Below are 22,853 nucleotides of genomic sequence, written 5' to 3' on the forward strand. Positions count from 1 at the left end.
ATTATTCACAATCCTTTCCTTCCAGCATAGCTTCCCCTCCCGGCCTGTGGGCATTATAGCTTCAGAGAGTCACGCCCCCTTGGGAGGTACGGATCCCTTTTGTAAGCTTTCTGGCAGACTCCTGCAGCTTCTTCTTGATTACCCAGCTCACCAGGGAGTTCACTACCTCAGCAGGCAGCCAGGACTAATAGGAGCCCCTTCAGCTATTAGTGACCTTTGCATTCATTTCCAAATGCTAATGGAGCCACTGGCTTCAAAACTTGTTTTTGAATTTGACCAGAGATCCACAGCTGGTTTTCTTGATGGTAATTTCCAGAATATCTTTTTTCCCCTTTTTGCAAATCGAGACTTGAGTTCCCTGGGTTGACTGTAGCTCCCTGGGTTTCCCCAGAGGCTCCTGTGGCCTGGGGCATTGGGTTCTTTGGGTGACCAGGTGACATTTTGGGGTCTCCTCTCCTACGCTGGGCACTGGAGTCTCTTCTCTTCCAGTTGCTTTCATCCTTTTTCCCTCAAAGGCTGTTTTCCTTCCAACAGCAGCCCAGGTGATGAGCAGTTGGGCCCTTCTGCTCTTTGAGGACATTCTATGGGGTCCGTCCCCTGGGACTAGAGATCGTTCTCTCTGACATAACTAAACAGGTCCAGGGCAGCCTAAGGCTCTTCACACATTCGCAGGAAGAAGCTGTCTGAGGCTGTCTGCGGAGCACTTTTGGGGAAGGTGGAGCCTGGTAGCTTGCCCAGGACACAGACTGACTGGGGCTCCGGACCCACTTCCGGCAAAGCCGAAAGCCTGGACCGCCTGTTCTCCGTCCCCACAGAGCTCTGACCGACCCTGAGAGCTGTGGAGCTGGACTCACGGGGACAGGACAGCTGTGGCCAATTATGACGGCATCAGTGGCCTGCACTGAGAAACCTCCATGCCCTAAAATAAACACCTAATGGCCAGTCCCAGTGCCGACAGCCCACCATCACTGCTCCATTCCTTCAGATTTGGAAGGATTTTTTTTTCTTTTTAAGTGTTAAAGCATCTCAGATTCAAATCTGATCATCTCTTTAAGAGTCCTATCAGAGAAAAACTTCCAGATGCCTGTTACTTGAAAATAGGACTCGGGGGCTTTAGAAGAGCCGGGCGTGGGGATGAGGATGGGAAGAGCACCGTGGTCTCTCCAACCAGGGAATGAAAACAAGCTGGACACGCGGGAGAATCTGCACAGGGCTATGCATGACCTTGACCTAAATAATAAGCTGGCTGGGAGCTCCCAGTTTCCCCTGTGCAGCTGGGGAACCCACGGATCCTGCAAGGACTCACCTCGCTCGACACATTGAGCTGCCTGGGTCGTTTTCCAGACTCATCTCAGTGTTCTTGAGTACCTGAACCTCGTCATAACCTCCCTTTCTCTTCAGGTTCCCTGATTGCTGGGCATACACGGTACTCAAAGCAGGAGCCTGCATCTTCCAGGACCCAATGTATGGCCCAGCCCCGGGAAGACATGGAAAAGATATGCAGATCTGACCACCTAAAATGGACAACTATTTCCCGCTGCCAACCCGGCAGGGCTGTGTGGAGCATGAAATGGGGCGCAGGAATTTCCTGGAAAATTATGCAGTGCTGTGTGCATAGAACAGGAGTGTTATTCTTACAGGCAGTTCCATTTAGATCTTGCTATATTCGGGGTGGGCATGAGCCTGTCCAGATTCAGCTCAGGAACAGCGGAGCGTGAGTCAGGTTTCCGCCCTTCCGCCTGCTGCCTGCTGTGCACATGTCCCCTGCCTTACCCCCACTCTGATTTGGGATTTCTGACTCAGACCCCCTTAGAGTCTACAAGCTTTAAGGGAGCAGCTGCTTGGTGTAGGGAGGAAGAGTGTAAGACTGGTGTTTTCTGGCTTATGTCACTTGTGACTCAGTTTATTCCTCTGGAGACCGGCACCTAGGAATCCTGCCTGATTCACCTCACAGAGGAGTGGGGGGCGGGGATCAGTGAGATAATGAAGGCCATGTGTAAGCAGGAAGGACCAATAGATCTTTTCTGGCAAATGAGGAGGCAGAAATACACTCCCATGGTGCCAATTTGGGAACAGCTAGGACACCGTCTGCCCAATGCATGTCCACTGAGAGAGACTCCTGCCACGCGGTCCTTCCACCACATGGTGCTCCCAGACAGGGCTCCACGGTTTCTAGAACATTCTCACAGACACTGACTCTCTGCCCCTCTGGCGATCCTGTGAGGTTCCAGCCCCACCTTGTCAATCAGATTCAGGGGAGGGGTGTGCCCGGCCTGACGTTCTGGGTCTGTGAAGCAGAGCCTCTGACAGGGCATGCTGCTTGTGACCCCCGGTGCCCACCTGGGACCTCTGCCAGTTGATGCCGAGTCTGCAGGGGGAACGCATCTGGCACATCTGGACACCTGCCAATATCGGCGTGGGGCCACGCCCCCGCACGCCCCCGCACGCCCCCCGCCGCCAGGGGAGCAGGACACTAGGAGCGCAATGCTATCAGTTTCGCCTCATTGACCCAGTTTTCGCGCAGGGCTCTGCAGACCGATTGGGACCTTTGGTCCTGGAGGAAATGCCCCCAGCGGCCCTGCTAAGGGAGGGGTGGTTCATTACTTGTAGACCACTCCCTGCTGAAAACGGCTGGAGACAACCTCTTTTCAGTTGAAGACCTTGACTTCCTTCTTGCGGCCACGGCAGACAGAGGTAGAGAGACCCAGAGACACAGAGAGTGGTGAGAGCCCAGGAAAGGTGGGGTGACCACCTAGAGAGCTGGGACGTGTATGGGAGGGTGATTCCAACCCCAACCCACCTCCACCACGTGAGACGAAAAGCCTGTCTGCGACATCTCCAGCCCGAAGGATGTTTCGTTCTTGTTGGTGCCTAAAACAGAGGGACAGAGAGATCTCAGCTCCGTACCTGACCGCTTAGCGCCACGCACACCTGCATCTTCAGCCCCAACACCTGGGTCCTGGGGGCCCCTCAGGGAGGGCAGAGAGGGCCTGAGGCTGAGTCCAGCTGCACTGCCCTTCTGGGTGGCTCCACAGGCAGACAGCCTACAGGGAGAGGCACCAGGAACCTTCCTTTGGGCGCCGGCTTTACTATTAGTAACCCCGTCACTGCTGAAAAAGGTTTGGGACAAGTTATAGGACAGAGTGTGCATGCTATTTGACTGTCAAAATAGGGGAAAGATCAAGGAAAGTGCATGGAAAGAAATAGTCTACATTTTTGGCAAGAAGTGGAAATTCCATTTCTTTCTGCACTTCTCTCACTCTTATTTTTCATCAGCTTTGGTTCCAGATGCTTCTGGATGATTCCCAAATGCCAGCTCGACCCCTGGGAGGGAGACCTGTCACCACCACAGCTCTGCACAAGAAACCCGTGTGTGCTGAAAGCCCCACCCCATAAAAGTCCCCACCCAAGGCAACCGTTTCTATAAGAAGTACTCTCATCTGGATATTTAAGTCCTGGGGTGAGTTTCAAAATCCAGGCTCACACTTTCTACCCCTTTATCCTTGTGGATGAGGGCTGCTTTCGTCTCTGGAGCTCATCTTTTCCAATGTGCTCATGCCCTGGGATGCTGCTTTCTCTCTGTTTACAAACCCTCCCACGTGGCCCAGCCCAGTGTTGGGAGGACCCGCTTTCGCAAGACACTGCACAAAGGAGAGCCATGCAGACAAAACTGGAGTGTAAATAGTAAGGAGAGAGGCAATCAGGAGGAACCCTACTTGAAGTGCTTTTGGCAGGAGGCAGCAAGACTCAGGGATTAAGTATTTTGGGCTACGGAGGCAGGCCCAGCTTTGTCCAAACTAGGCTTGCCTGATAAAATACAGGATGCCCAGTTGAATTTGAATTTCAGACAACCAGCAGATAACTTCTTAGGATCAGTCTGCCACAAACACAGTATTTTGTACTTGCTAATTCTGGTGACACTAGGTCAGACCCTGTCTCCTTCCCAAGCCGGGGAAGGTTTGGCAAGTCCCTTGACTACTACAGGCTTCAGGATCGCCAGTGGTCCCAGGAGGAGAATGCCAGCAAAGCCCCAGTCCCTCACGGAGTAACACAGATTTATAGGATGGTTCCTGCTAAAGCACTCCATGTTGTGGGGCTGGATATCACACTCCACAGGGTTCACCTGATGTGAGCCCGGGAGCGCGGACCCCTCTCGGTAGGCATTGCTCACCTTCCAAGCTGAAGATCCTGTCCCCCAGGGCATCAACAATGTCCTTCAGGGCCGCCTCGTCAGTCACGTTGAAGAAGTGCTTATCATCGGGGTCACTGGCGATATATTTGATCTCATTTAGAAAAGCTTCTGGATTGATCCCCCTGCGGTTGTAGTAGCCTAGGACCTGCCAGAGAACAGGGGCAGGGTGACCAACTAGGACGTGGCCCAGACCTCCCCACACGCCTGCGGCCGCTGTCCCTCAAGTGGCCGGGGCCCCCGTTTCAGCCACCAGGAGCAGAACTTGGGGTTCCACTTGCAGCTTGGGACAGGCTGTCCTACAGGGGCTACAGAAGGCCCCCGGTCTAAGATAGGGATTGTGAGCTGGGTGGCTTGGGGAGGTGTTTCCTAGAGTTCTGAAGTTTCAGAACCTCCCTAGCAATGGAAGAAAAAAATCCCCCAAACTCCATAACTGTTTTGGATGGCCCTGGACAGCGCTGAAGGAAAACTCCCCAGATGCTCTTTAGGAGACGATGAAACAAGGAGAGGGCCATTGGAGGGGCTGGACAGCTTGTTCACAACCTAGAATATGCCCCTGGGACGCACCAGGGGATTGATGGCTAAGCCTCTAGGAGCACGCAGGGTGGGACACGAGGGGCAGGACTCACGGCCACAGCGTATCTGGTCACGTTGTCTCGCTCGCTTTGCTGGATCACCTTCTCCAGGTCTGGGCTGTCGTGGGACTCCCCGTCTGTGATGACGATCATGACCTTCTTGGCCCCTTTCCTTCCGCCTTTCTGGAAAGCCTCTGAGCTGAAACCAGAGCACAGGGAGAAGGTCAGAAGAGGGATGTAGGGATGGGGCAGTCCCCAGAGCTCCTCCAGGGGGCAGCCACAGAAGTAGGGCTGAGCCCACTCCCAGGGGGAGCAACCCAAAAGGACTGGGATCTAGAATCAAAGAAGAAGCTGGGTCAGGATGCCCACACCCCTCGTTCACCAGCTGCTCAGATGGGTCATGTACCTGCTTGTCCTTTTTTTTTTTTTTTGAAAGATTTATTTATTTATTAGAGAGAGTGCACAAGTGGGAAGGGTACAGGAAGAGGGAGAAAGGATCTCAAGCAGACTTCCTCCTGAGTGCAGAGCCCAATGTACAGCTTGAACTCAAGAACCTGAGATTCACGACATGAGCCCAAACCGAGTCGAATGCTTAACCGACTATACCAGGAGTGGGAGCAAACGGGCAGAGGCAGAGGGAGAAGCAGGCTCTTCACTGAGCAGGAAGCCAGATCCAGGGCTCAATCCCAGGATCCTGGGATCATGACCTGAGCCAGAGGCAGATGCTTAACAGACTGAGCCACCCAGGTGCCCCAGATGGGGACCTTTAGACACCTTAAAGGTGTCTAAGTTAATTGTTCAAAAACCCAGCTGTACATTAGAATCACCTGGGGAGTTTAAAAAAATGCCAATGTCCAGGCCCCACCTGGGCATGTAATCAGAAGCTCTGGGACATGGCCTAGACATCAGTATTTTTCCAAAGATCTAATGATCTAATGTTGAGAAGCTCTTCCTTACACACTGAAAGGGCGACGGGCCAGAGTAACTCAACACCCAAACAACATTAATCCGTAAAATACACGGAATGCAGCCTGAACGAAGTTCTGACTTTTCCCACAAGGACTATTTCGATTCTATTTTGGGAGCTATTAAATATCAAATTCCATGACAAATACTCCTCTTTCTTTCTTTTTACTTTGTTTTCAGTGCCTGGAGCAGGTGCTTGGCCTGCCTGTTGGGCCCTGCAGCCAGGGACTGGGGGCCTGGCCCGCTGGCCCACGACACTGTGGACAGGCCCTTGCAGCTGGCGGCCCATCTCAGAAGCAGGAAACCTGGCTCTGGAACCATCCCGGGCTCTCGGTGCCTCTGTGGCCAATCCTCCTTTATACTGTGACGTTCTGAGTAGGAATGATATGGTCTGGACCCAAAGTCTGGCCCAGCAGGTAGAATTTTCCAGTAAGGATCTGAAGATAAATGTTTCCCATAGACTCTGGTCTAACCCATATGGTCTGACCCTTAGATTTAAGCTCCATGATGCTAGGTTGAAGCCCATCACCAGACACACTGATGAACTGATGGGCATGATTTAGAGGTTGAGGAATTCACGGAGCCTGGAAGAAGATAGTTCAGAGCATCTTCAAGCTCCTAGTTAAGAGAGACAGACACACCATTCTCTCAACTCTATGATATTGTGGTTATACTAAAAAAAAAAAAAAAGTCAAATTTTAATATGAGCTGTGAACTAAAGGAGGCTAGAGGCACACTTGATGTGACTACAGCAAATTTTGAGCATCAGCCTGACCCAGTGGAGTGATAACTCTGCCAGTCCCTCAAAGGAGATTCTAGATGTTTCCATCACCTCATGAAAAGGTCAGGCCCAGCCACAAAACTCATGCAAAAAAAAGTATGGCAGGGGAGAAACAGGTTTTATTATATATAGAGCCAAGAATTTTCAGGTTCATATTTCCATGTAGTGGAATCGTGTGACTATCTGTATGAATCTGCAACGAGGTGAATATTGACATGAATCATCAAATTTAAAATTGTGATTTTCTATTGTGTAAAAAGCCTTGGATTTGTTCCTTTGTAAATCAGATCATAAGTTCCTTGAGAGCAGTGAGAGCTGGATACTCACAACTCACATTCTGGAAGCCAGGGTGATCTATGGACAAGGAGGCCATATCATGTCTCCTTTCTGCTCAAAATCTGCACTGGGTCCCATTTCTTGTGGTCCTAACAATGGCCCACCAACTCATCATAATCTGGCCTGGCCATCCCTCTGTCGCTCTGAGCCCTTCCTCCTGCTTGCTCCCCTTAATAAAAAGTGTTGAGTGAACTATGGAGGAATCACATCATTGTGCCCATGGCCTCCAAGCCATCCATGACTACCGGATTCACCTTTATGAGCATATCTGATGACAACACTCTCTAGCCTAAGAGCCCTCAGTGGCCATTCATGGTTATTTTAGCAATGACATTATCATCTTCACAATCAGGCCCCAATACCCCCAAACCGGAACCCCATTCCATTGTCAAAAGACTCCAGATAGAAACATTCCTTGACATTTCCCCTCTTCTGTCTTTGGCTGGGTAGAATGTCTTTTTTCCACCTTTCCCTGACTGAATTATGGCATCTTCCTAGAACAAGAGAAATGCCAGCACCTCTTTATTTGACAGAGAGAGATCACAAGTAGGCAGAGAGGCAGGCAGAGAGAGGGGCAGGAAGCAGGCTCCCCGCTGAGCAGAGAGCCAGATGCGGGACTTGATCCCAGGACCCTGAGATCATGATCTGAGCCGAAGGCAGAGGCTTAACCCACTGAGCCACCCAGGCACCCAAATGCTAGCCCCTCTTAACAATCTCCCCTTGGATCCCAGCCTTTCATCCTTGCTGAGTTAGGCTGATGTTTGTCAGAGGCAGGAGGGGCCATTGGTTACCATCTTTGTAACCCCTCAAGTCCAAGACCCCGATCTTTATAATTTGGCAGGTGCACACACACACACAATTTATCGTGAAAAACTGAGTGAGGAGAGCAAACCTTTTACTTTAAGACGCACCCCCTGTAATTTGGGACTTGGCAGGCTGAGATCAGATTTCACACTTCACTGGAGGCCCAGCCATGCTCCTGAGTCATGACTGGTTCAAACTCCTTGGTGGGTCCCACACTCGTAAATGACCTGGGGTTGGTGGGCTGTAACTCTGTATGAGTCAGTTAGTTCACACCAAGGAAGCGCTTGCCCATGGGCACTGTCTTCCTCTGTTGCCCCAGCAATTTCACGAGGGCGTGTGGGGTCCTCAGGGGCTCATCCCTGTGATGGCAAAAGAGGAAAATGGTCCCGTTCCTTGTGAGGATGAGGAAGACTCATCTTCTCACAGAGGGAGGTTCATTTAGGAAAAATGCTAGGGTAAGTTTTATCAGCAAACAGAATTATGTTAGTGGAGCTGTAACTTAGTTATGAAGAGTTAGTTATAGGTTGGGAAAAGTTTCCTCATTTGACCACATGAAATCTGTGTTCCTGCTAAATTCTGTGAAAAACATCCCCTCATCCTATGTGAGGTGGGATTATAGGAAAATGGGCCTGTGGTCCCAAGGGACAGAGCAGAACTTTTACTTGTAGATGTAGAATTTATACATTAAAACCCATTAGCCTTAGACGGAGTCACCTTTGGGGTTTAGGCCTCAACTCAAAACATCTTGGGGAATTGCTTCTGAAAGCACTCCCTGATTTCAGTGGGGGGGTGAGCCAGAGTTCTGAGCAATGGCGGTGTCACCAGAGTGAGCACGGAGCCATCTGTGAGGGCGCTTTCAAGAGGGAATGTTCATTGTCATGGTGAGTGGGTTCTGGTATGACTTTTAAGGAGCCAGCCCCATTAGTCTACAACCTCAGGAGTTAGGAGATTTAGCGATGTTCCTCATACTCCATTGATGACACAGACTCCACAAAAGATTCTGCCCTCATGGAACCTACCCACTTTTTATGGGGTCTCTGTGGCACAGCGCATTTTCCAAAGTTGGTTGCAGCAATACCTCCCTTTCCAAACGCTCTTCTGTGATGTGACCTTGCTTTTCCTCCATCAAGAGGCAGAATCAAATTCTCTTCCCCCTTGAACCTGGGCTGGTCGTAATGACTTGCTGGATCAATAGAATATTCAATAGAATATTGAATATAGAATATTCAATAGAATATCCAGGACTTTGGGGGCTAGGTCAAGGCAGTCTCAGAGTTCCTGTGAGGGCCTCCTGGAAAACTCTCGGGATGCTCCCTCTCCAAGCCCGGCCGCTACACCATGAGAAAACTGAGCCAGATGGCCACGTGTGGGTGCTCAGGTCGCCAGCTCACACTGAGCTCCCAGCCAACAGCCCAAGACAACTGCCAGCCTCGTGAGGGTGCCATTTTGATGTCCAGTCCAGTCAACGCCTCCAATGACAAGAGCCCCAGCTGACACACCAGACTACACCCATAGGAGAGAACCCAGAGAGAAGAGACCAGCTGAGCCCAGTTGACCCTGAACTTGGGAGGGATTAATGTCTCAAGGTATGGAATTATGTGGAGGTTTGTTATACAGCAATGTAGAACTAGAAGAGTTATCTGAGATTTAAGTATATTATCATTATTTCTATTTTATCGGGACTTTAAATTTTTTTTTTTTTTTTTTTTTTTTTACCGAGCAAATTCGATGCCAAATGCCGTCCGGGTCTCCGTTCCTCCTCTCTGTTCAATGTGGCTGGCAGCTTCTACCACATCTCGTACAGACCTGTAGTCATTGAGGTGAAATTCATGCACCACGTCTTCTCCGTATTGGACAACTCCAACCTGTGAGAGAGGGGAGAGGACTACAGAACACTCTGACCCCTGAAAGCTGGGCTGCTGGCGGTGAGGGTCCCCGGATTCATCCCTCTGTCTGTGACTCCTGGGGAGTGTGGAGGGTGGGAAACCTCCTGGAGGGAGAGTCATTGGGAAGGGAAGTTGTTCTGCAGAGTCCTGTAGAGCTCTGGGAATGGAGGGGTGGCTGGGTGAGGAGAACGGAAGGAGCCTCTCCAGAGGGGAGACTGTGAGGTGGGATCAAGCCCCGTGTTGGGCTCCATGCTGAGCGAGCCTACTTGGAATTCTCTTTCTCTCCTTCCCCTGCCCCTCCTAGCTTGTGCACGCTCTCTCTTTCTTAAAAATAAAAAAATAAATAAAAATAAAGGCCCAACCGGTTATGTTTCTCACTTAAGCATAGGATTGAAGCCTAAAATATTAGGAGCAGCATGACTGGAGGCCCATGACATTTTTTTCACCAAATGCTGGAACCAAGGTTCCTAAAAACTTGGAAGAGAACCTTTTATCCCTAAGGTTGAAAAGGTATAGACAATATTAATAGCCTCAAAACAAACAAACAAACAAACCCCTTATAGGCCTATAGTAAGACTAGAATGATAAAACCTTCCAGTTGGATGGCCCCAAGTTTATCTAGTGCCTTTTTAAGGACAGACTTTCATGCATGATACCCTAAAAATGATCTTCCCATTATGGGCAAGTCATCACTTCTTGAGAAAACCCACTCCCTTTTTAACAGCTCTAATTGTTACAAAATAATTTCCTAGAGTGACTCGAAATCTGCCACCTTGTACCTTCTATATGTTAGTCCTCACTTGGCTGGCCAAAACAGCTCAGGATAAATCTAGCCCCTCTTTCGCCAGGCGGTGTTTTGGACATGGGCTGACGGCTATGCCCTCCCTCTTCCGCTTAGTCTTCTCTCAGGATCCGTGTGTCTAATTCTCCCCTTTGTCTCACTCAGCAGGGATCCACTCAACCTTTCCTGCCTTCCTTCTTACTTTCTCTAGGAAAGGTCTCTCTTAATAGGGAGAATCAATGCCAAAAGACAGGTTTGGCCTGTGAAGCGGAGCCTCCCCTGAAATATTCCCAGAGATGGGCGTCCTGAGCTGCAGGGCCTGGGCACTTAAAGCTAGTTAGCAGGTGCAAAGATGCTCCTCCACACCCCAAGCCAGCCTCTGGGGAGCCCTGGTCAGAGGAGGAGGGAGACACTCACCTGGATCTGCCCAGGGCCAATGTAGAATTTCTTTAGGATGTTGATGAGGAAATGTTGAACCTCCACCCAGGGGTAGATGCTGTTGGAACCGTCGAGGACAATGACAATGTCCATGTAGGTCTGGCACCCTGGGAAGCAGGGACATAGTCATGGCTGCCCACTAACTCAGTGCTTTCAGGCTCTGATTCCAGGTGCATGGCCAGGGGACAACAGAAGAAGGGCCCTGTCATATGTACAGATTCCCTGGGCTGGGGAGCTGTAATTGCTTGCGCTAGTCGTTTATTTGATTATCACGAATGCTGAGCCCAGGAATTCCTGGCTCTTCTCAGTGCTGGGCTGTTTGAACCAAGCTTAAATCCAGCCTACCATCAGCTGGCTAATTCTTCTGAGGCAGCCGTCCCGTCCAGACCAGGAGCTCATAGTCATTGCTTTTACTATAACCGGCAGGCTGCATTTACTGCTTTCAGACCAAATGAATGAGTTTCACGTTTTAGGAGAACGGTAAAGGGTGATGGCTTAGGGTGAGGGATCTGGCATCAGACTGTTTGATTCCTGGTTTTGCTGGGCACTAGCTGTGTGACCGTGGGCAAATCACCTAACGTCTCAGTGCCTGTTATCTGTCATGTAAAAACAGGTGTGGTGATAGGAGAGAGGGTTGCCATGAGGAATCAAGGAGCTGAGGCTTTTAAAGGCTGAGCACAAAGTCAGTGCTCAAGAAACCTTAGCAGATCCTCTTATATTTAAAAAGGTTTTATTGGGGCGCCTGGGTGGCTCAGTGGGTTAAAGCCTCTGCCTTTGGATCAGGTCATGATCCCAGTGTCCTGGGATCGAGCCCGGAATCCGGAATCCGGCTCTCTGCTCAGCAGGGAGCCTGCTTCCTCCTCTCTCTCTGCCTGCCTCTGTGCCTACTTGTGATCTCTGTCAAATCAATAAAATCTTTAAAAAAAAATAAAAATAAAAGTTTTATTTATTTATTTTTTTAAAGATTTTATTTATTCATTTGTCAGATTGAGAGAGAGAGAGAGTGGGCACAGGCAGACAGAGTGGCAGGCAGAGGGAGACGCAGGCTCCCTGCTGAGCAAGGAGCGCAATGTGGGACTCGATCCCAAGACGCTGGGATCATGACCTGAGCTGAAGGCAGCGGCTTAACCAACTGAGCCACCCAGGCGTCCCTATTTATTTATTTAATAAGATTTTATTTATTTATTTGACAGAGAGAGAAACACAGTGAGAGAGGGAACACAGCAGAGGGAGTGGGAGAGGGAGAAGCAGGCTTCCCACCAAGCAGGGAGCCCAATTCGGGGCTCGATCCCAGGACCCTGGGATCACGACCAGAGCCAAAGGCAGGGGACTAACGACTGAGCCACCCAGGCGCCCCTCTATTTACTTTTTAAGCAAAGTACTTTGTTAATGTGACAATGACTTCATCAGGTCAAGCGTTTGTACTTTTATCTCTGCTCTGGGTGTAAATGTTTCTCTATATTTTTTAATATGAATACTGAGTTAAAATAAAAATAAAATAAAAATAAATAAATAAATATCAATAAAATAAAAATCAACAAAGAAACACCGGTACTGTAACAAATGCAAAAAGCTTCCTTTAAAATCTAAGTAACTTATTTCTATTGGTGAGTGGTTGCAGTTACTTTGAAATTGATGGCCCAATATGATAGGATAGATACATACTATATTAGATTATATCATATCGAAATATTGGGTACCTGTTGACTTCTACTGGAGAATTTTCATGCTATTGTAAAGTCTACTTTATGGCAATATGGCAGGAGGCTTCTGAGCGCTAACCATTCCAGTAACTGCTGCATCCTGAAAAGCTGGAGTCAGTGCTCACCAGAGACGAAAGGCGGAGGCTTTGAATGCGGACATTCTCACTCCACCTGCCACTGTGGGCAGCGTGTGATGGCCCATTTCTTCTGGGCTCCCAGAGCCGGACAGCTTTGTCCTTTTCCAGTCTGGTTTAGCTTAATGCCTGTGGCCATCTGTGTGGTGTGGGCGGCCATGGACTTGACAGAGACAGAAACTCCTTCCTTATTCAGGGGGAATTCCTAATCTAGGGGTAGGAACCAGGTTTCTTTGATTTTTTTTTTTTTTATTTTACTTATTTATTTGACAGAGAGGGATCATAAGTTGGCAGAGAGGCAGGCAGAGAGAGAGGGGGAAGCAGGCTCCCTGCCGTGCAGAGAGCCTGACGTGGGGCTCGATGCGGGGGCTCGATCTCAGGACCCTGAGATCATGACCTGAGCTGAAGGCAGAGGCTTAACCCACTGAGCCACCCAGGTGCCCCAGTTTCTTTGATTTTTAAGCCATCTTTATTATTAGAATGCATTTCTTATTGCTGATTCTTGCAATTTCACATTTTTTTTTTTTAAGCATCTTAGGAAGAACTTTGAGTTAGATCTGGGGTTCCTAAACAGGGTGGAACACACACTCTAGTGAACACATACACACACATTCTCACTCACTCAGGCGTATGCACACCCTGGGGCTTGTTCCAGACCTAGAGTTAGAGGCTCCTGTGGGTGGTGCCCTGAGATCTGAGTCTGACAAACTCCCAGCACACTGATGGGCCGGATGAGTTCTCCGGAGGCTTAGATGGTCATTTGTTGGCCTGGGGTGAGGTTCCCCATTCACACATTATGTGATCGGACTTGCCAGCCACAGCTCTGCCTTTCCTTTGGCCACTTTGTGAGCACAGAATCAACACCTCCTCCTTACCCTTAAAAGGACCCCTTTGCAGCCCCTGCTGCGCTGATGCTTCCTCCCCACCCTCCCCCAGCCCCCAAGCACTGTCCTTTCATCTCTGATTGGACCACATTGTTTGGAGGGAGGCTGCTGCTTGCCAGAGGTGCTAATCCCCTCACCCTCAATAAACTGGGTTAGCAGCTGCTTGGGGGATGGTATTCAGCCCAGAGGAAATAGTGAGGCTCAGAGCCAAGTAGTCTGGGCTTGCTGGAGACAAGGTCTGAACATTATTCCTCCAGATTTTCTTGGCGGGTGGGGAGTGAGTGGGAGGTTTTGTGTTCCATGAGGCTCTGGGCAAGCTGGGTAGAGTTTCCTGATATCCAGGAATACCAGTTAGAGGGGACCATTACCAGGGATATTTCAGAGCCTCCCATGACTGACTGTCAGCTACTCAGCATGGGTCTGCAGATTTGAAGCTACTTACTTTGGAGAGCTGGGGCCACCGTCTTGGAGAACCTGAAGTTGGAGTTGACTCTCGAACACATTCCTGTGGTGTAGTAGGAACTCCCACACTCGTGAGACCAGAGGGGGCTGCAGGCCTGTGAAGCACAGGGAAGACCAGTAGTCAGGGGGTGGGGGGAAGGGGGCATCTCCTGAGGGTCCAGGCCTAACAGCCTTTGGCCGAGCTCAACCTCCATAACCCCAAACAGACATCCTTTATTTGAGGATTGGTACTCCAAGGATTTAGAGAGTTTTCTGGAGTCTAACTGAATTCTTTCTTGCTCTAATACGTTCTAATTACCTTGGTTTCAGATGGAATGGAGAAAAATGAATGTTAGAGTCCTCCTTTGTTGTATTTTTCAAGGGTCCCATTCTCTATCCCATCATCTAGAGTTGTGACTCTCCTTCACTCTTCCTGCCCACCCCACCCACCACACAGCATCACCCATGGGAGTGGACCCTTCAAGGTCACTAGAAGAGCCTCTCTGTCTGAAGAGGTCCCCTGAAGTTCTTTACTGGGAAAACTTCCAGGACTGGGTCCCAACAATATGCCCATCCATTTTACTGGGGAAAGAAAAAAGAATGTTTTCTTTTTGCTACCAAACACATTGATGTCAGCTTCTCATTTAAAGACTGAGTGATGAGTCCCTTCAGGTCAGGATCATTAAAAAAAAAAAGCCTGGCCCCATGCCTCCATTTTTGTCCTGCTGCCAGGATACCCGGGACTAAATTTTGTGCTGTAATTTTCTTTGGTTTGGAAAAATAATTATTCCATCTCTAATTCCTTTCTTTAATTAGCTTTCTTTTTTTCAGTCAGATTTTAAAGGTTTTGTTTTATCTCTGTCCTTTGTTGAAGCTGCAGTAAAATTTCTCTGGAAGTAGAAGGGAGAATAAAGGAGGATGGATGATGGATGTTAGCTGGAGGGATAGATGGATAGATGTTGATGGACGGATGGAGAGATGGATAGATGACAGATGGATAGATGGATAGATAATCGATGGATGAGTGGGTGGTTGGATGATGGATGGATGGAGAGATGGATAAATGATGGCTGGATAGATGGGTGGGTATATGGATGACTGGATGGATAGGTGGACAGATGATGGATGGATGAGTGGGTGGGTAGAAGGATGGAGGATGGATGGATGGCTAGATTGATAGATGGTAGCTGGAAGGATGGGTGGATAGATGATAGATGGATGAGTGGGTGAATGAAAGACGGAAATTGGATGGATGGATGGATGATGGATAATGGATGATGGATGGGTGTAGGAAGGGATGGATGGAAGGATGAGTGAATGGATGGATGAACAGATGAATGGAGAGATAAACAATTGGTTGGGGGATGGACTGATGAGTGAATGGATGAATGGATGGGTTAATGAGTGAATGAAAGTTGCCATTTATAAACCAGGGACTTAACCCACCCACAGAAGCCCCAGAGGGTGTGTCACACCCTCCTTCTTGGGCCTTCATCCACCTCGTGAAGTAGATGAAATCAATTTGGTAGGAACATGATAAGGAGCCTCAGAAGGAAAAGGGAGTAGCAACAAAGCCCCTGACAGGTCTGTGTGTGGACAAGACCCAGTGTCCTGTCTGCCCTTGGTTGAGATGGTGAAGGGATGTGGGCTGACCACATCCGAGGTACCTCTGAACTTTCCCTGGCAGGCCCACTCTGCTCTCCGCAGCCCCTGAACATCCCACTCATCTCGTTGTTCTGGTGTCTGGTGCTCCACACCCTGAATGTCCCATCTGTCTACAGAAACATATTGTTGGACAAGAACAGAGAGCGACAAAAGCCCTCCCATCTTAAAACGAGTGGGTCATTTTATTGGGCTTTCTGGGGTAATGTTTCTCTGAAATGCTCTTCTGCAGCTGTTTCTAGAACTATCTGTCCCAGCAGGATCCTGTTTTGAATCTCCAGCATTGCCCAACCCATGGTGGCAAGGAGCAGCAGTGCCTGCCACGAGGCCACCCACCCTTGCTGACTGTGTGCAAAGTTGGGGAGCACTCGCCTGGGCAGGGTGCAGAGACCTCTGACGACTGGCCTTCCTGCCCCAACATCAGGTTTACACTACTCTGGCTTATCAGCTCTCCCCCGACCAGAACAGAAGCTCCAGGGGGCAGGTGTTCTGTTGACTGCTGAATCTCGTGGCTGGTATTGGGCTCAGCACATCACTGCCTCTTCAGCACAGGTACCCCCTCTTCTTTCTTCCCTGCTAAGACCCGTTGTCTCTTCTCAAAAAACAAATCAAAAACCTCCCCCAGGAAGCCTTCCCATCTAACCCTGTGCAGTCTGGGGGGCCCGTTGTTCTGTATCTCTTCCCCCAGTTGTCATAAATCCGTGTTCTCTCATTTATGGCTTCCCTTCAGACACTTTCTAGGGTGTGTGGTGTGTCCTGGTTCTTTGATCGTACCTGGAGCAGAGATTCACACCCCCCCGCCGCCGCCTCAAAAATTTGGCTCTCCAGAAGGAGGGATGAACCCCCTTCACACTGCTGGCCATCTTGCTTCCTGTTCCTTTTGGGCTATCTATCCCGCATCCCCAAGGTATGCATACAAAGAGCTCAGTATGGTCTCTTGCCAGGGCTGTCCCTCTCAAAAGCTGAGGGCATGCTGGCAGAATGGTACAGGCAGGAATCAGATTCAGAGCTGTTCCCTGAGCGTGTGGACAGAGTGAGAGTGTATAAGGAGATAGTAATTCACCCCCTGCCTCTCCTGGCTCCAAGCAGAGGGTCTGGGGGGTAGGTAAGAGGGGCAGGGATGTGGAGAGAGGGTGGGATGGGTGGCTCTTACCAGGAAGCTGTTGTCCTTGGGGTTGGTGGCCAGGCTCAGGCCGAGGCGCATGTTGTCCTTCCGCTCAGACACGTTGGATAGAGTGACCCTTCCTGGGGTGGGAGGGAGAAACTTAGCCAGGAGCCCTGTACCCCCCTGCCCAGAGCCTGCTGCTGCTGTCAGCCCCCAGAGGTGCCTGTCCAGGATCAGGGCCAGGAGGAGCCCTCCCTGATTCTCCCTGCCCCTCTGGAGCCCTTGTTCGCCTGCACATCCAGGCAGCCCTTCATGATATCCTAAGGTCTTGCCCAGACATGTTTCTGTTACTTCCTCACAATTCCCTGTGAGATGGAGAAACTGAGTCTCAGAGAGGCCAAGCAACCTGCTCAAGGTCACACAGTAAGCACTCGGCTGAGCATTACCCAGTCCAGCGTTTCTCCCTCCAGACATCTGACCGGTCCCTAGCATTCCTCATGTGTCCCGTCCTGCCTCTTCCAGACCACCCGACTTAGGCTGGCTTCCTCTGGGCAGCGTCCCCTCCACATTTTCCTTCAAGCCAGTCTGCCATCAAAACTTAGCAGTCCATGTCCTCCTCATGACCTCTCTGTTCATCTGATAAATGGACATGCGATAACTGATTCTCTCACGGGGCAGGAAGAGCTCTTTACAGGTGTGTGAGGTCTTGCGAGAACGTCGTTCTGTGGTGCGCTGCCAAGAGAGCTGATTAGGAGCCGGACTACCAGCAGCCAACTGAGTGTCAGGACAGGGCTGGGGCACATTAGAATTGCTCAAAAAATTCTGTGAAGGTCTGACGAAATCATTGCACCAGGCCGCTGAAGGGAAGGAGACAAGCTTGACTTCCCCAGCGCTGATGTGTCGATGGATGCGTGTTGGGGTATACACACGTGTGTGGGCATGTGGCAGGGGGTAGAGTTTTGGGGGAAGTGAGCTGGGCATTTCATTAAATGGAGAGCAGGTCAATCTTCCTGTACTGTGAAGGATGAGCAGATGCCTTCCCTGCCGACTTCCAAGGACTTGGGTGACCTCCACTGAGAACAATTCACATTTAGCTTTGGTGGAGGCTGTCAGTTTGACGAGGGGGGCCTGGAGCTGGGCATTAGCAGAGGCTGGAGCTTCGATGCCTCACTGTGCTGTGGGCAGGGGGTGGGGCAGCTACGTTGGCTGTTTTTTCTTTCTGGGTTCCCTCAGTTGGTAGTAAGGCTCCTTTTGAAATCCAGCCCCTCTTGGCTGGAGATTGTGAGTGACTGGGATTGTTTTATTTTGTCTGTCCAAAGAAGCCGGAGAGAAAAGAATAGTAATAACCCTGTGTTTTTATAATGCCTATATCATTTACAAAGTACTGCCCACACATGCCCTCCCAAGACCCCCTCTTGGTCTTGGGAGGCCCAGGAGTCAACATTTCCATTTCACAGATGAGAAAATGGAGATGCAGAGAAGGTTAGTGACTTCTAGGAGGTCAATTGCTGGTGGATGAGAGAGTGGGGACTTGAGTCCAGGCTGTGTACCATTCCTTCCCAAGCTGTCCTGTCTGATGGCAGGGCAGTGGTGGCAGTGGGGTGGCAGAGAGAAATCTGGAGAGGAAGCTCTAAGCAAGCCCTGACCAGGCAACCTCCACCCTTCAGCAGCTTGGGGAGTTCTGCCCTCCGTTTGTGTCAGGGGCACGCCCCAACCCCACCTCACCCCACCTCACCTCACCTCACCCCACCCCACCTCACTCCACCACAGCTCACTTCACTTCACCTCACCTCACCCCATCTAACCTCATCTCACCTCACCTCACCTCACCTCACTTTACTTCACCTCCCCTCCCCTCCCCTCCCCTCCCCTCCCCTCACCCTACCTCACTCCACCACAGCTCACTTCACTTCACCTCACCTCACCCCATCTAACCTCACCTCACCTCACCTCACCTCACTTTACTTCACCTCCCCTCCCCTCCCCTCCCCTCCCCTCACCCTACCTCACTCCACCACAGCTCACTTCACTTCACCTCACCTCACCCCATCTAACCTCACCTCACCCCATCTAACCTCACTTCACCTCACCTCACCTCACTTTACTTCACCTCACCTCACCTCCCCTCCCCTCACCCTACCTCACTCCACCACAGCTCACTTCACTTCACCTCACCTCACCCCATCTGACCTCACCTCACCCCATCTAACCTCACTTCACCTCACCTCACCTCACTTTACTTCACCTCACCTCACCTCACCCCCCCTCCCCTCACCCCACCTCACTCCACCACAGCTCACTTCACTTCACCTCACCTCACTCCATCTAACCTCACCTCAGCTTACCTCACCTCACCTCACCTCACCTCACCATGCACCATCTAATTCCCCCTGGTCTCAGTGACCAAAGTCTTTAGTCAGACTGCTGACTCGGAAGTAGATGAGCATGGTAGGGGAGACTCAAGCTCACACCCTGCTGTGTACGGGTCTTGTGGACTTGGGGTAATCATTACCCTCTTTTTGGTTCAGTCTGCCCCTCTGTGAGCAGGAGAGACTAGCATCTTTCTTGGTTGGTCTGTTTGAAGACCGTGGGGCACAAGCGCTTCCTCACATGGAGTCTGCCTTCCAGAATCACATCCTCTGCCTGAGCCTCTGCCCTTCATTAAACCCCTGACTTCATCCAGGTGTTGGGAAGACAGCACCAGTGACAGGCTTTTTCACACTGAGTTGTGAATGTCTGCCACCCATTTAGCCTTCCCTGGAGAGAGAAGAAAGAACATTTCTGGCTTGGTGAGGCTCACAGCCTGGAAAAGCCATAGGAAAACCCAGGAGTCAGGTTTCCCAGCCTTGCGTTTTCCACTGTGGGGATAAACTGACAGATGGTCTTCCTGCCCTACACTTTCTCCTCAGTGGGAGGGAAAGAAACACTCTTCAAATGAAGGGCTTCCCGATCAGTTCTTTTCCTCTGCCCTGACTCACTTTGCTGCCCACTACCTCCCAGCATATGCCCCAGTTCGAGAATGTTTTCCAGGGTCTGAGGGCTTCATGGCTCTCACTGCCAGCAGGCGCTCCTCCTCCTTTGGAAGGAAATAGGATCCGCACTGGAAATCAGAGCAGTAGAGGAAATTAAATGATGAGTTCATGTGTTTATGTCCCTACCTGGATCAGGAGCTTCTCTCAGCGGCCTTAGCCCTGAGTCCAGTGCTTATACCTCCCACCCCCTTCCTTGCTCCCTCTGACCCATCTGCATGGCCCTTCTTTCTGCCCTCCAACAGAGTAAGCTCATTCCCACCTCAGGGCCTTTGCACGTGCTCTCCCACTGCCTAGCATGCTCTGGCCCCACCTGACTCCTTGCCATCAGATTTTTGCTGGAATGTTACCTGATTAAAGAGGCTTCCCCTGACCACCTTGCTAAGGTACAATCCCCTCCCCACATCCTCCCCACCCAGTCTCTCTTCTCATAGCACTGGGATTGATCACACAACATTTATCCTTACCTATAGCATTATGCCTGTCTATCTCTACCCACTTTCTAGTTTATCTGCTTGCTTATTGTCCTCTCCCAGCAGAGCCCATGGCTTCTTGTGCCCTGCTGTATCCCCCAAAACTAGGACAGTGCTTGACACATACTAGGCTCTTAGTAAAGGTTGGGGACCTATTAGACCTGGAATGGATCCTAAGGTCTTCGAGTCCACCCTCCTCACTTCACACATGAGTGAACAGAGGCTCAGAGAGAGGATGTGAGCTCCCTATGGACACACAGCGAAGAAACTGTCCAGCTGGAAGGAGAAACCCAGCTTGACTTGTTCCAGAAGTCTGTGCCTTCAGGGTGGTGATGACTGGATTCTGTGAGCCACCAGCGAGGCTCCTGCCTCCCCCTAGACTATTTCCTTACTGAAGTCTGGGCCCCGGCTGTGCTGGGGTTTGAACTTCCCACCCACAGTGCTGACGCAGATGTGGACAGCGGGAGTGTCCATGTGATGGGACAGCTGGCTGCCCTGGGGATCTGGGTTCTTGGGCTTTCTCTTTGATGCCGGCCTTTCCATCCATCTGCTTATCTCGTGAAGCTCTGCTGCCTCCCCAACCAGGCCCCGCCGGCTTCATCTCTCCAGGGAGCCTACAACGAGGCTGCTGGAGGGCAGAGGAGGCCTTCCTAGAAGGCAGGGAGGCCAAGGGTCCTGGCTCTGGGGCAAGGCTGAGACAGTAGCGTCCCAGCCCAAATGGAGATTTCACTCCCTTCGGAAAGCGCAGTGATGGCCCAGCCACGGTCGGGTGTTTAGCACAAGATGGAAGTGTGTCAGACGATTAGCATGTACGTTTTCACAGATGCCCAGGTATGTGCACACACACACTTGCACGCACAGATTCTGTGGGGCTCCTGGGTGAGGACAGTGCCTTTATTTCCAGAAAGGCTGGGCTGCTCACTGACTGCAGGGTGACAGTGGCTGCCTGGATTGGAACCCCGGCCTCACTACTGCTTAGCTAGTGACTCTCGACAGGTCCCCTCACCTCCCCCTGCTGCCATTCCCTCCTTCATTACCTCAAATCTTAAATGGTCGTGGAGGGGATTAAATGAGTCAAAATCTCTAAAAATGTTTAAACTAGTGCCTGGCACATGGCTAACATTATAGAAGATATATGAATATTAGCCATTGTTATTACTTCAAAACTGGAAAGAAGACAGGGAATGTTTTTCTCCCGCTGGGAGAGAAAGCCTCACATTCATGGGCAGTGGGAGAATCGGAAAGAGCAACAGAGGCAGAGGTTTGAATCCTGGCTGGCCCCAGACAAGCTGGTGCGACTCTGGGAAAGTGGCTTCCTCTCTCTGGCCTCAGCTTGCTCATCTGTCGAATGGAGGCAGCGACCCCAGGGTGGCTGGGAGAAGCCAGCATGACTGTGGGCATAGATGCGCTTTAAAGCAGGCCCTGCCCTAGATGGCGGTTGGCCTCCCTGTGGGGAGACCAGAGGCTCACGTTACCCAGGTTGAGCTTGGTGCAGTTCCCGTGGGTCACTGGACACTTGTACACGTCTCCTGTCTTCTGGTGGCCATTGGTTTCCAATGGAGCGCCCACGACCAGCCTGGGAAGGAAAAGAAGACGTGTAAAGATGTCGGAGGAGGGGCTTCTTGGCTTCTTCGTGGCAGAGGATGGAACAGGGAGGGCGGTACTGAGGGGAAGATGGGGTAAGGAAGGCAGGAGGAAATCGTGAGGGGCAGCTGTGTGCAGACCCTCCAGCTCAGACATTTGTCTCCCAGGGAGAGGGATGCTGGGCATTCGGCATGAAGTCATGGGGCCTGTGACCTACTCCAGGCCCTTGCCAGGATCTAGATACAGAGATGAAGACCATAAGGGCCCTGCTGCTAACGAGATGGAAGTTAGTCCCTGGGAGAAGAGAGCAGGGCAGACATCATGGAGGAGGTGTGCTTGGGCTGGGTCTTAATGGATGTTTATGAGTTTGTCAAATAAAGGGACGGTGGTAATGGTGGTCATTCAGGCAGAGGAATGATGGTTTTGGAGCCATAGAGTCTTGGCCATGTGTCACAACTTGTGGAGGGCCTCATTCCTCACCATACATGACAGTCTTTCTGCTGGGGACCCAGGGACTGGGGCATGGTGCCTAGCGGTCACTCATGGCTGCCTCCAGAGCCATGAGTGAATGACTAAATCTTTGCACAAGGTGGGCAAGGCCCCCAGCTGGGGCTTCTGCCTTGAGCCTATGTCTTTGTGACTTTACTTGGAAAGAGGGTCTTAGCAATTACAATAAGTGATCTTGAAATGAAGTTATTCTAGAGAACACAGTTGGCCCTAAATCCAATGACTGGGTGTTCTTGTAGGCTAAACACAGAAGAGACCCAGAAAGAGATGAAAACCATGTACAGATGGAGGCAGAACTAGGAGGGACGCAGCCACAAAACAAGGAATGCTGAGCCAAATGGAAGTTACGAGAGGCAAGGAAGGACTCTCTCCTAGATCCTGCAGGGGAACACAGCCCGGCCCACACTTTGATTTTAGATGCCTGGAACCCTCTGGGCCTCCAGTGCTGCTCTCAGCCAGCGACCACCTCCTCTGCTCAGGCCTGACTCAAGAATGAAGCCCTGGCAGGGACAGAAGGTGCCAGAGCTCACAGTGCCCCAGAGGCCTCCCAGGCCCCAAGGCACAGGCAATAGACA

The 22,853-nt window shown here is 50.8% G+C and overlaps 1 protein-coding gene across 1 annotated transcript in view; it reads right to left on the reverse strand.

Moving 5' to 3' along the window:
* Window positions 1–22,853, reverse strand: part of ITGA11 (integrin subunit alpha 11) — a 110,632-nt gene that overhangs the window by 38,460 nt on the left and 49,319 nt on the right. The window contains exons 3-10 of the mRNA XM_080809228.1: window positions 21,663–21,763; window positions 16,734–16,825; window positions 13,920–14,034; window positions 10,736–10,863; window positions 9,368–9,516; window positions 4,819–4,963; window positions 4,172–4,337; window positions 2,801–2,871 (exon numbers count right to left, since the gene is read on the reverse strand). Of these exons, the coding sequence (XP_080665354.1) occupies window positions 2,801–2,871; window positions 4,172–4,337; window positions 4,819–4,963; window positions 9,368–9,516; window positions 10,736–10,863; window positions 13,920–14,034; window positions 16,734–16,825; window positions 21,663–21,763 (967 nt within the window). The remainder of the gene's footprint in view (window positions 1–2,800; window positions 2,872–4,171; window positions 4,338–4,818; window positions 4,964–9,367; window positions 9,517–10,735; window positions 10,864–13,919; window positions 14,035–16,733; window positions 16,826–21,662; window positions 21,764–22,853) is intronic.

This window comes from Martes martes, assembly GCF_963455335.1.
Source record: "Martes martes genome assembly, chromosome: 7".
Taxonomy (NCBI): Eukaryota; Metazoa; Chordata; class Mammalia; order Carnivora; family Mustelidae; genus Martes; species Martes martes.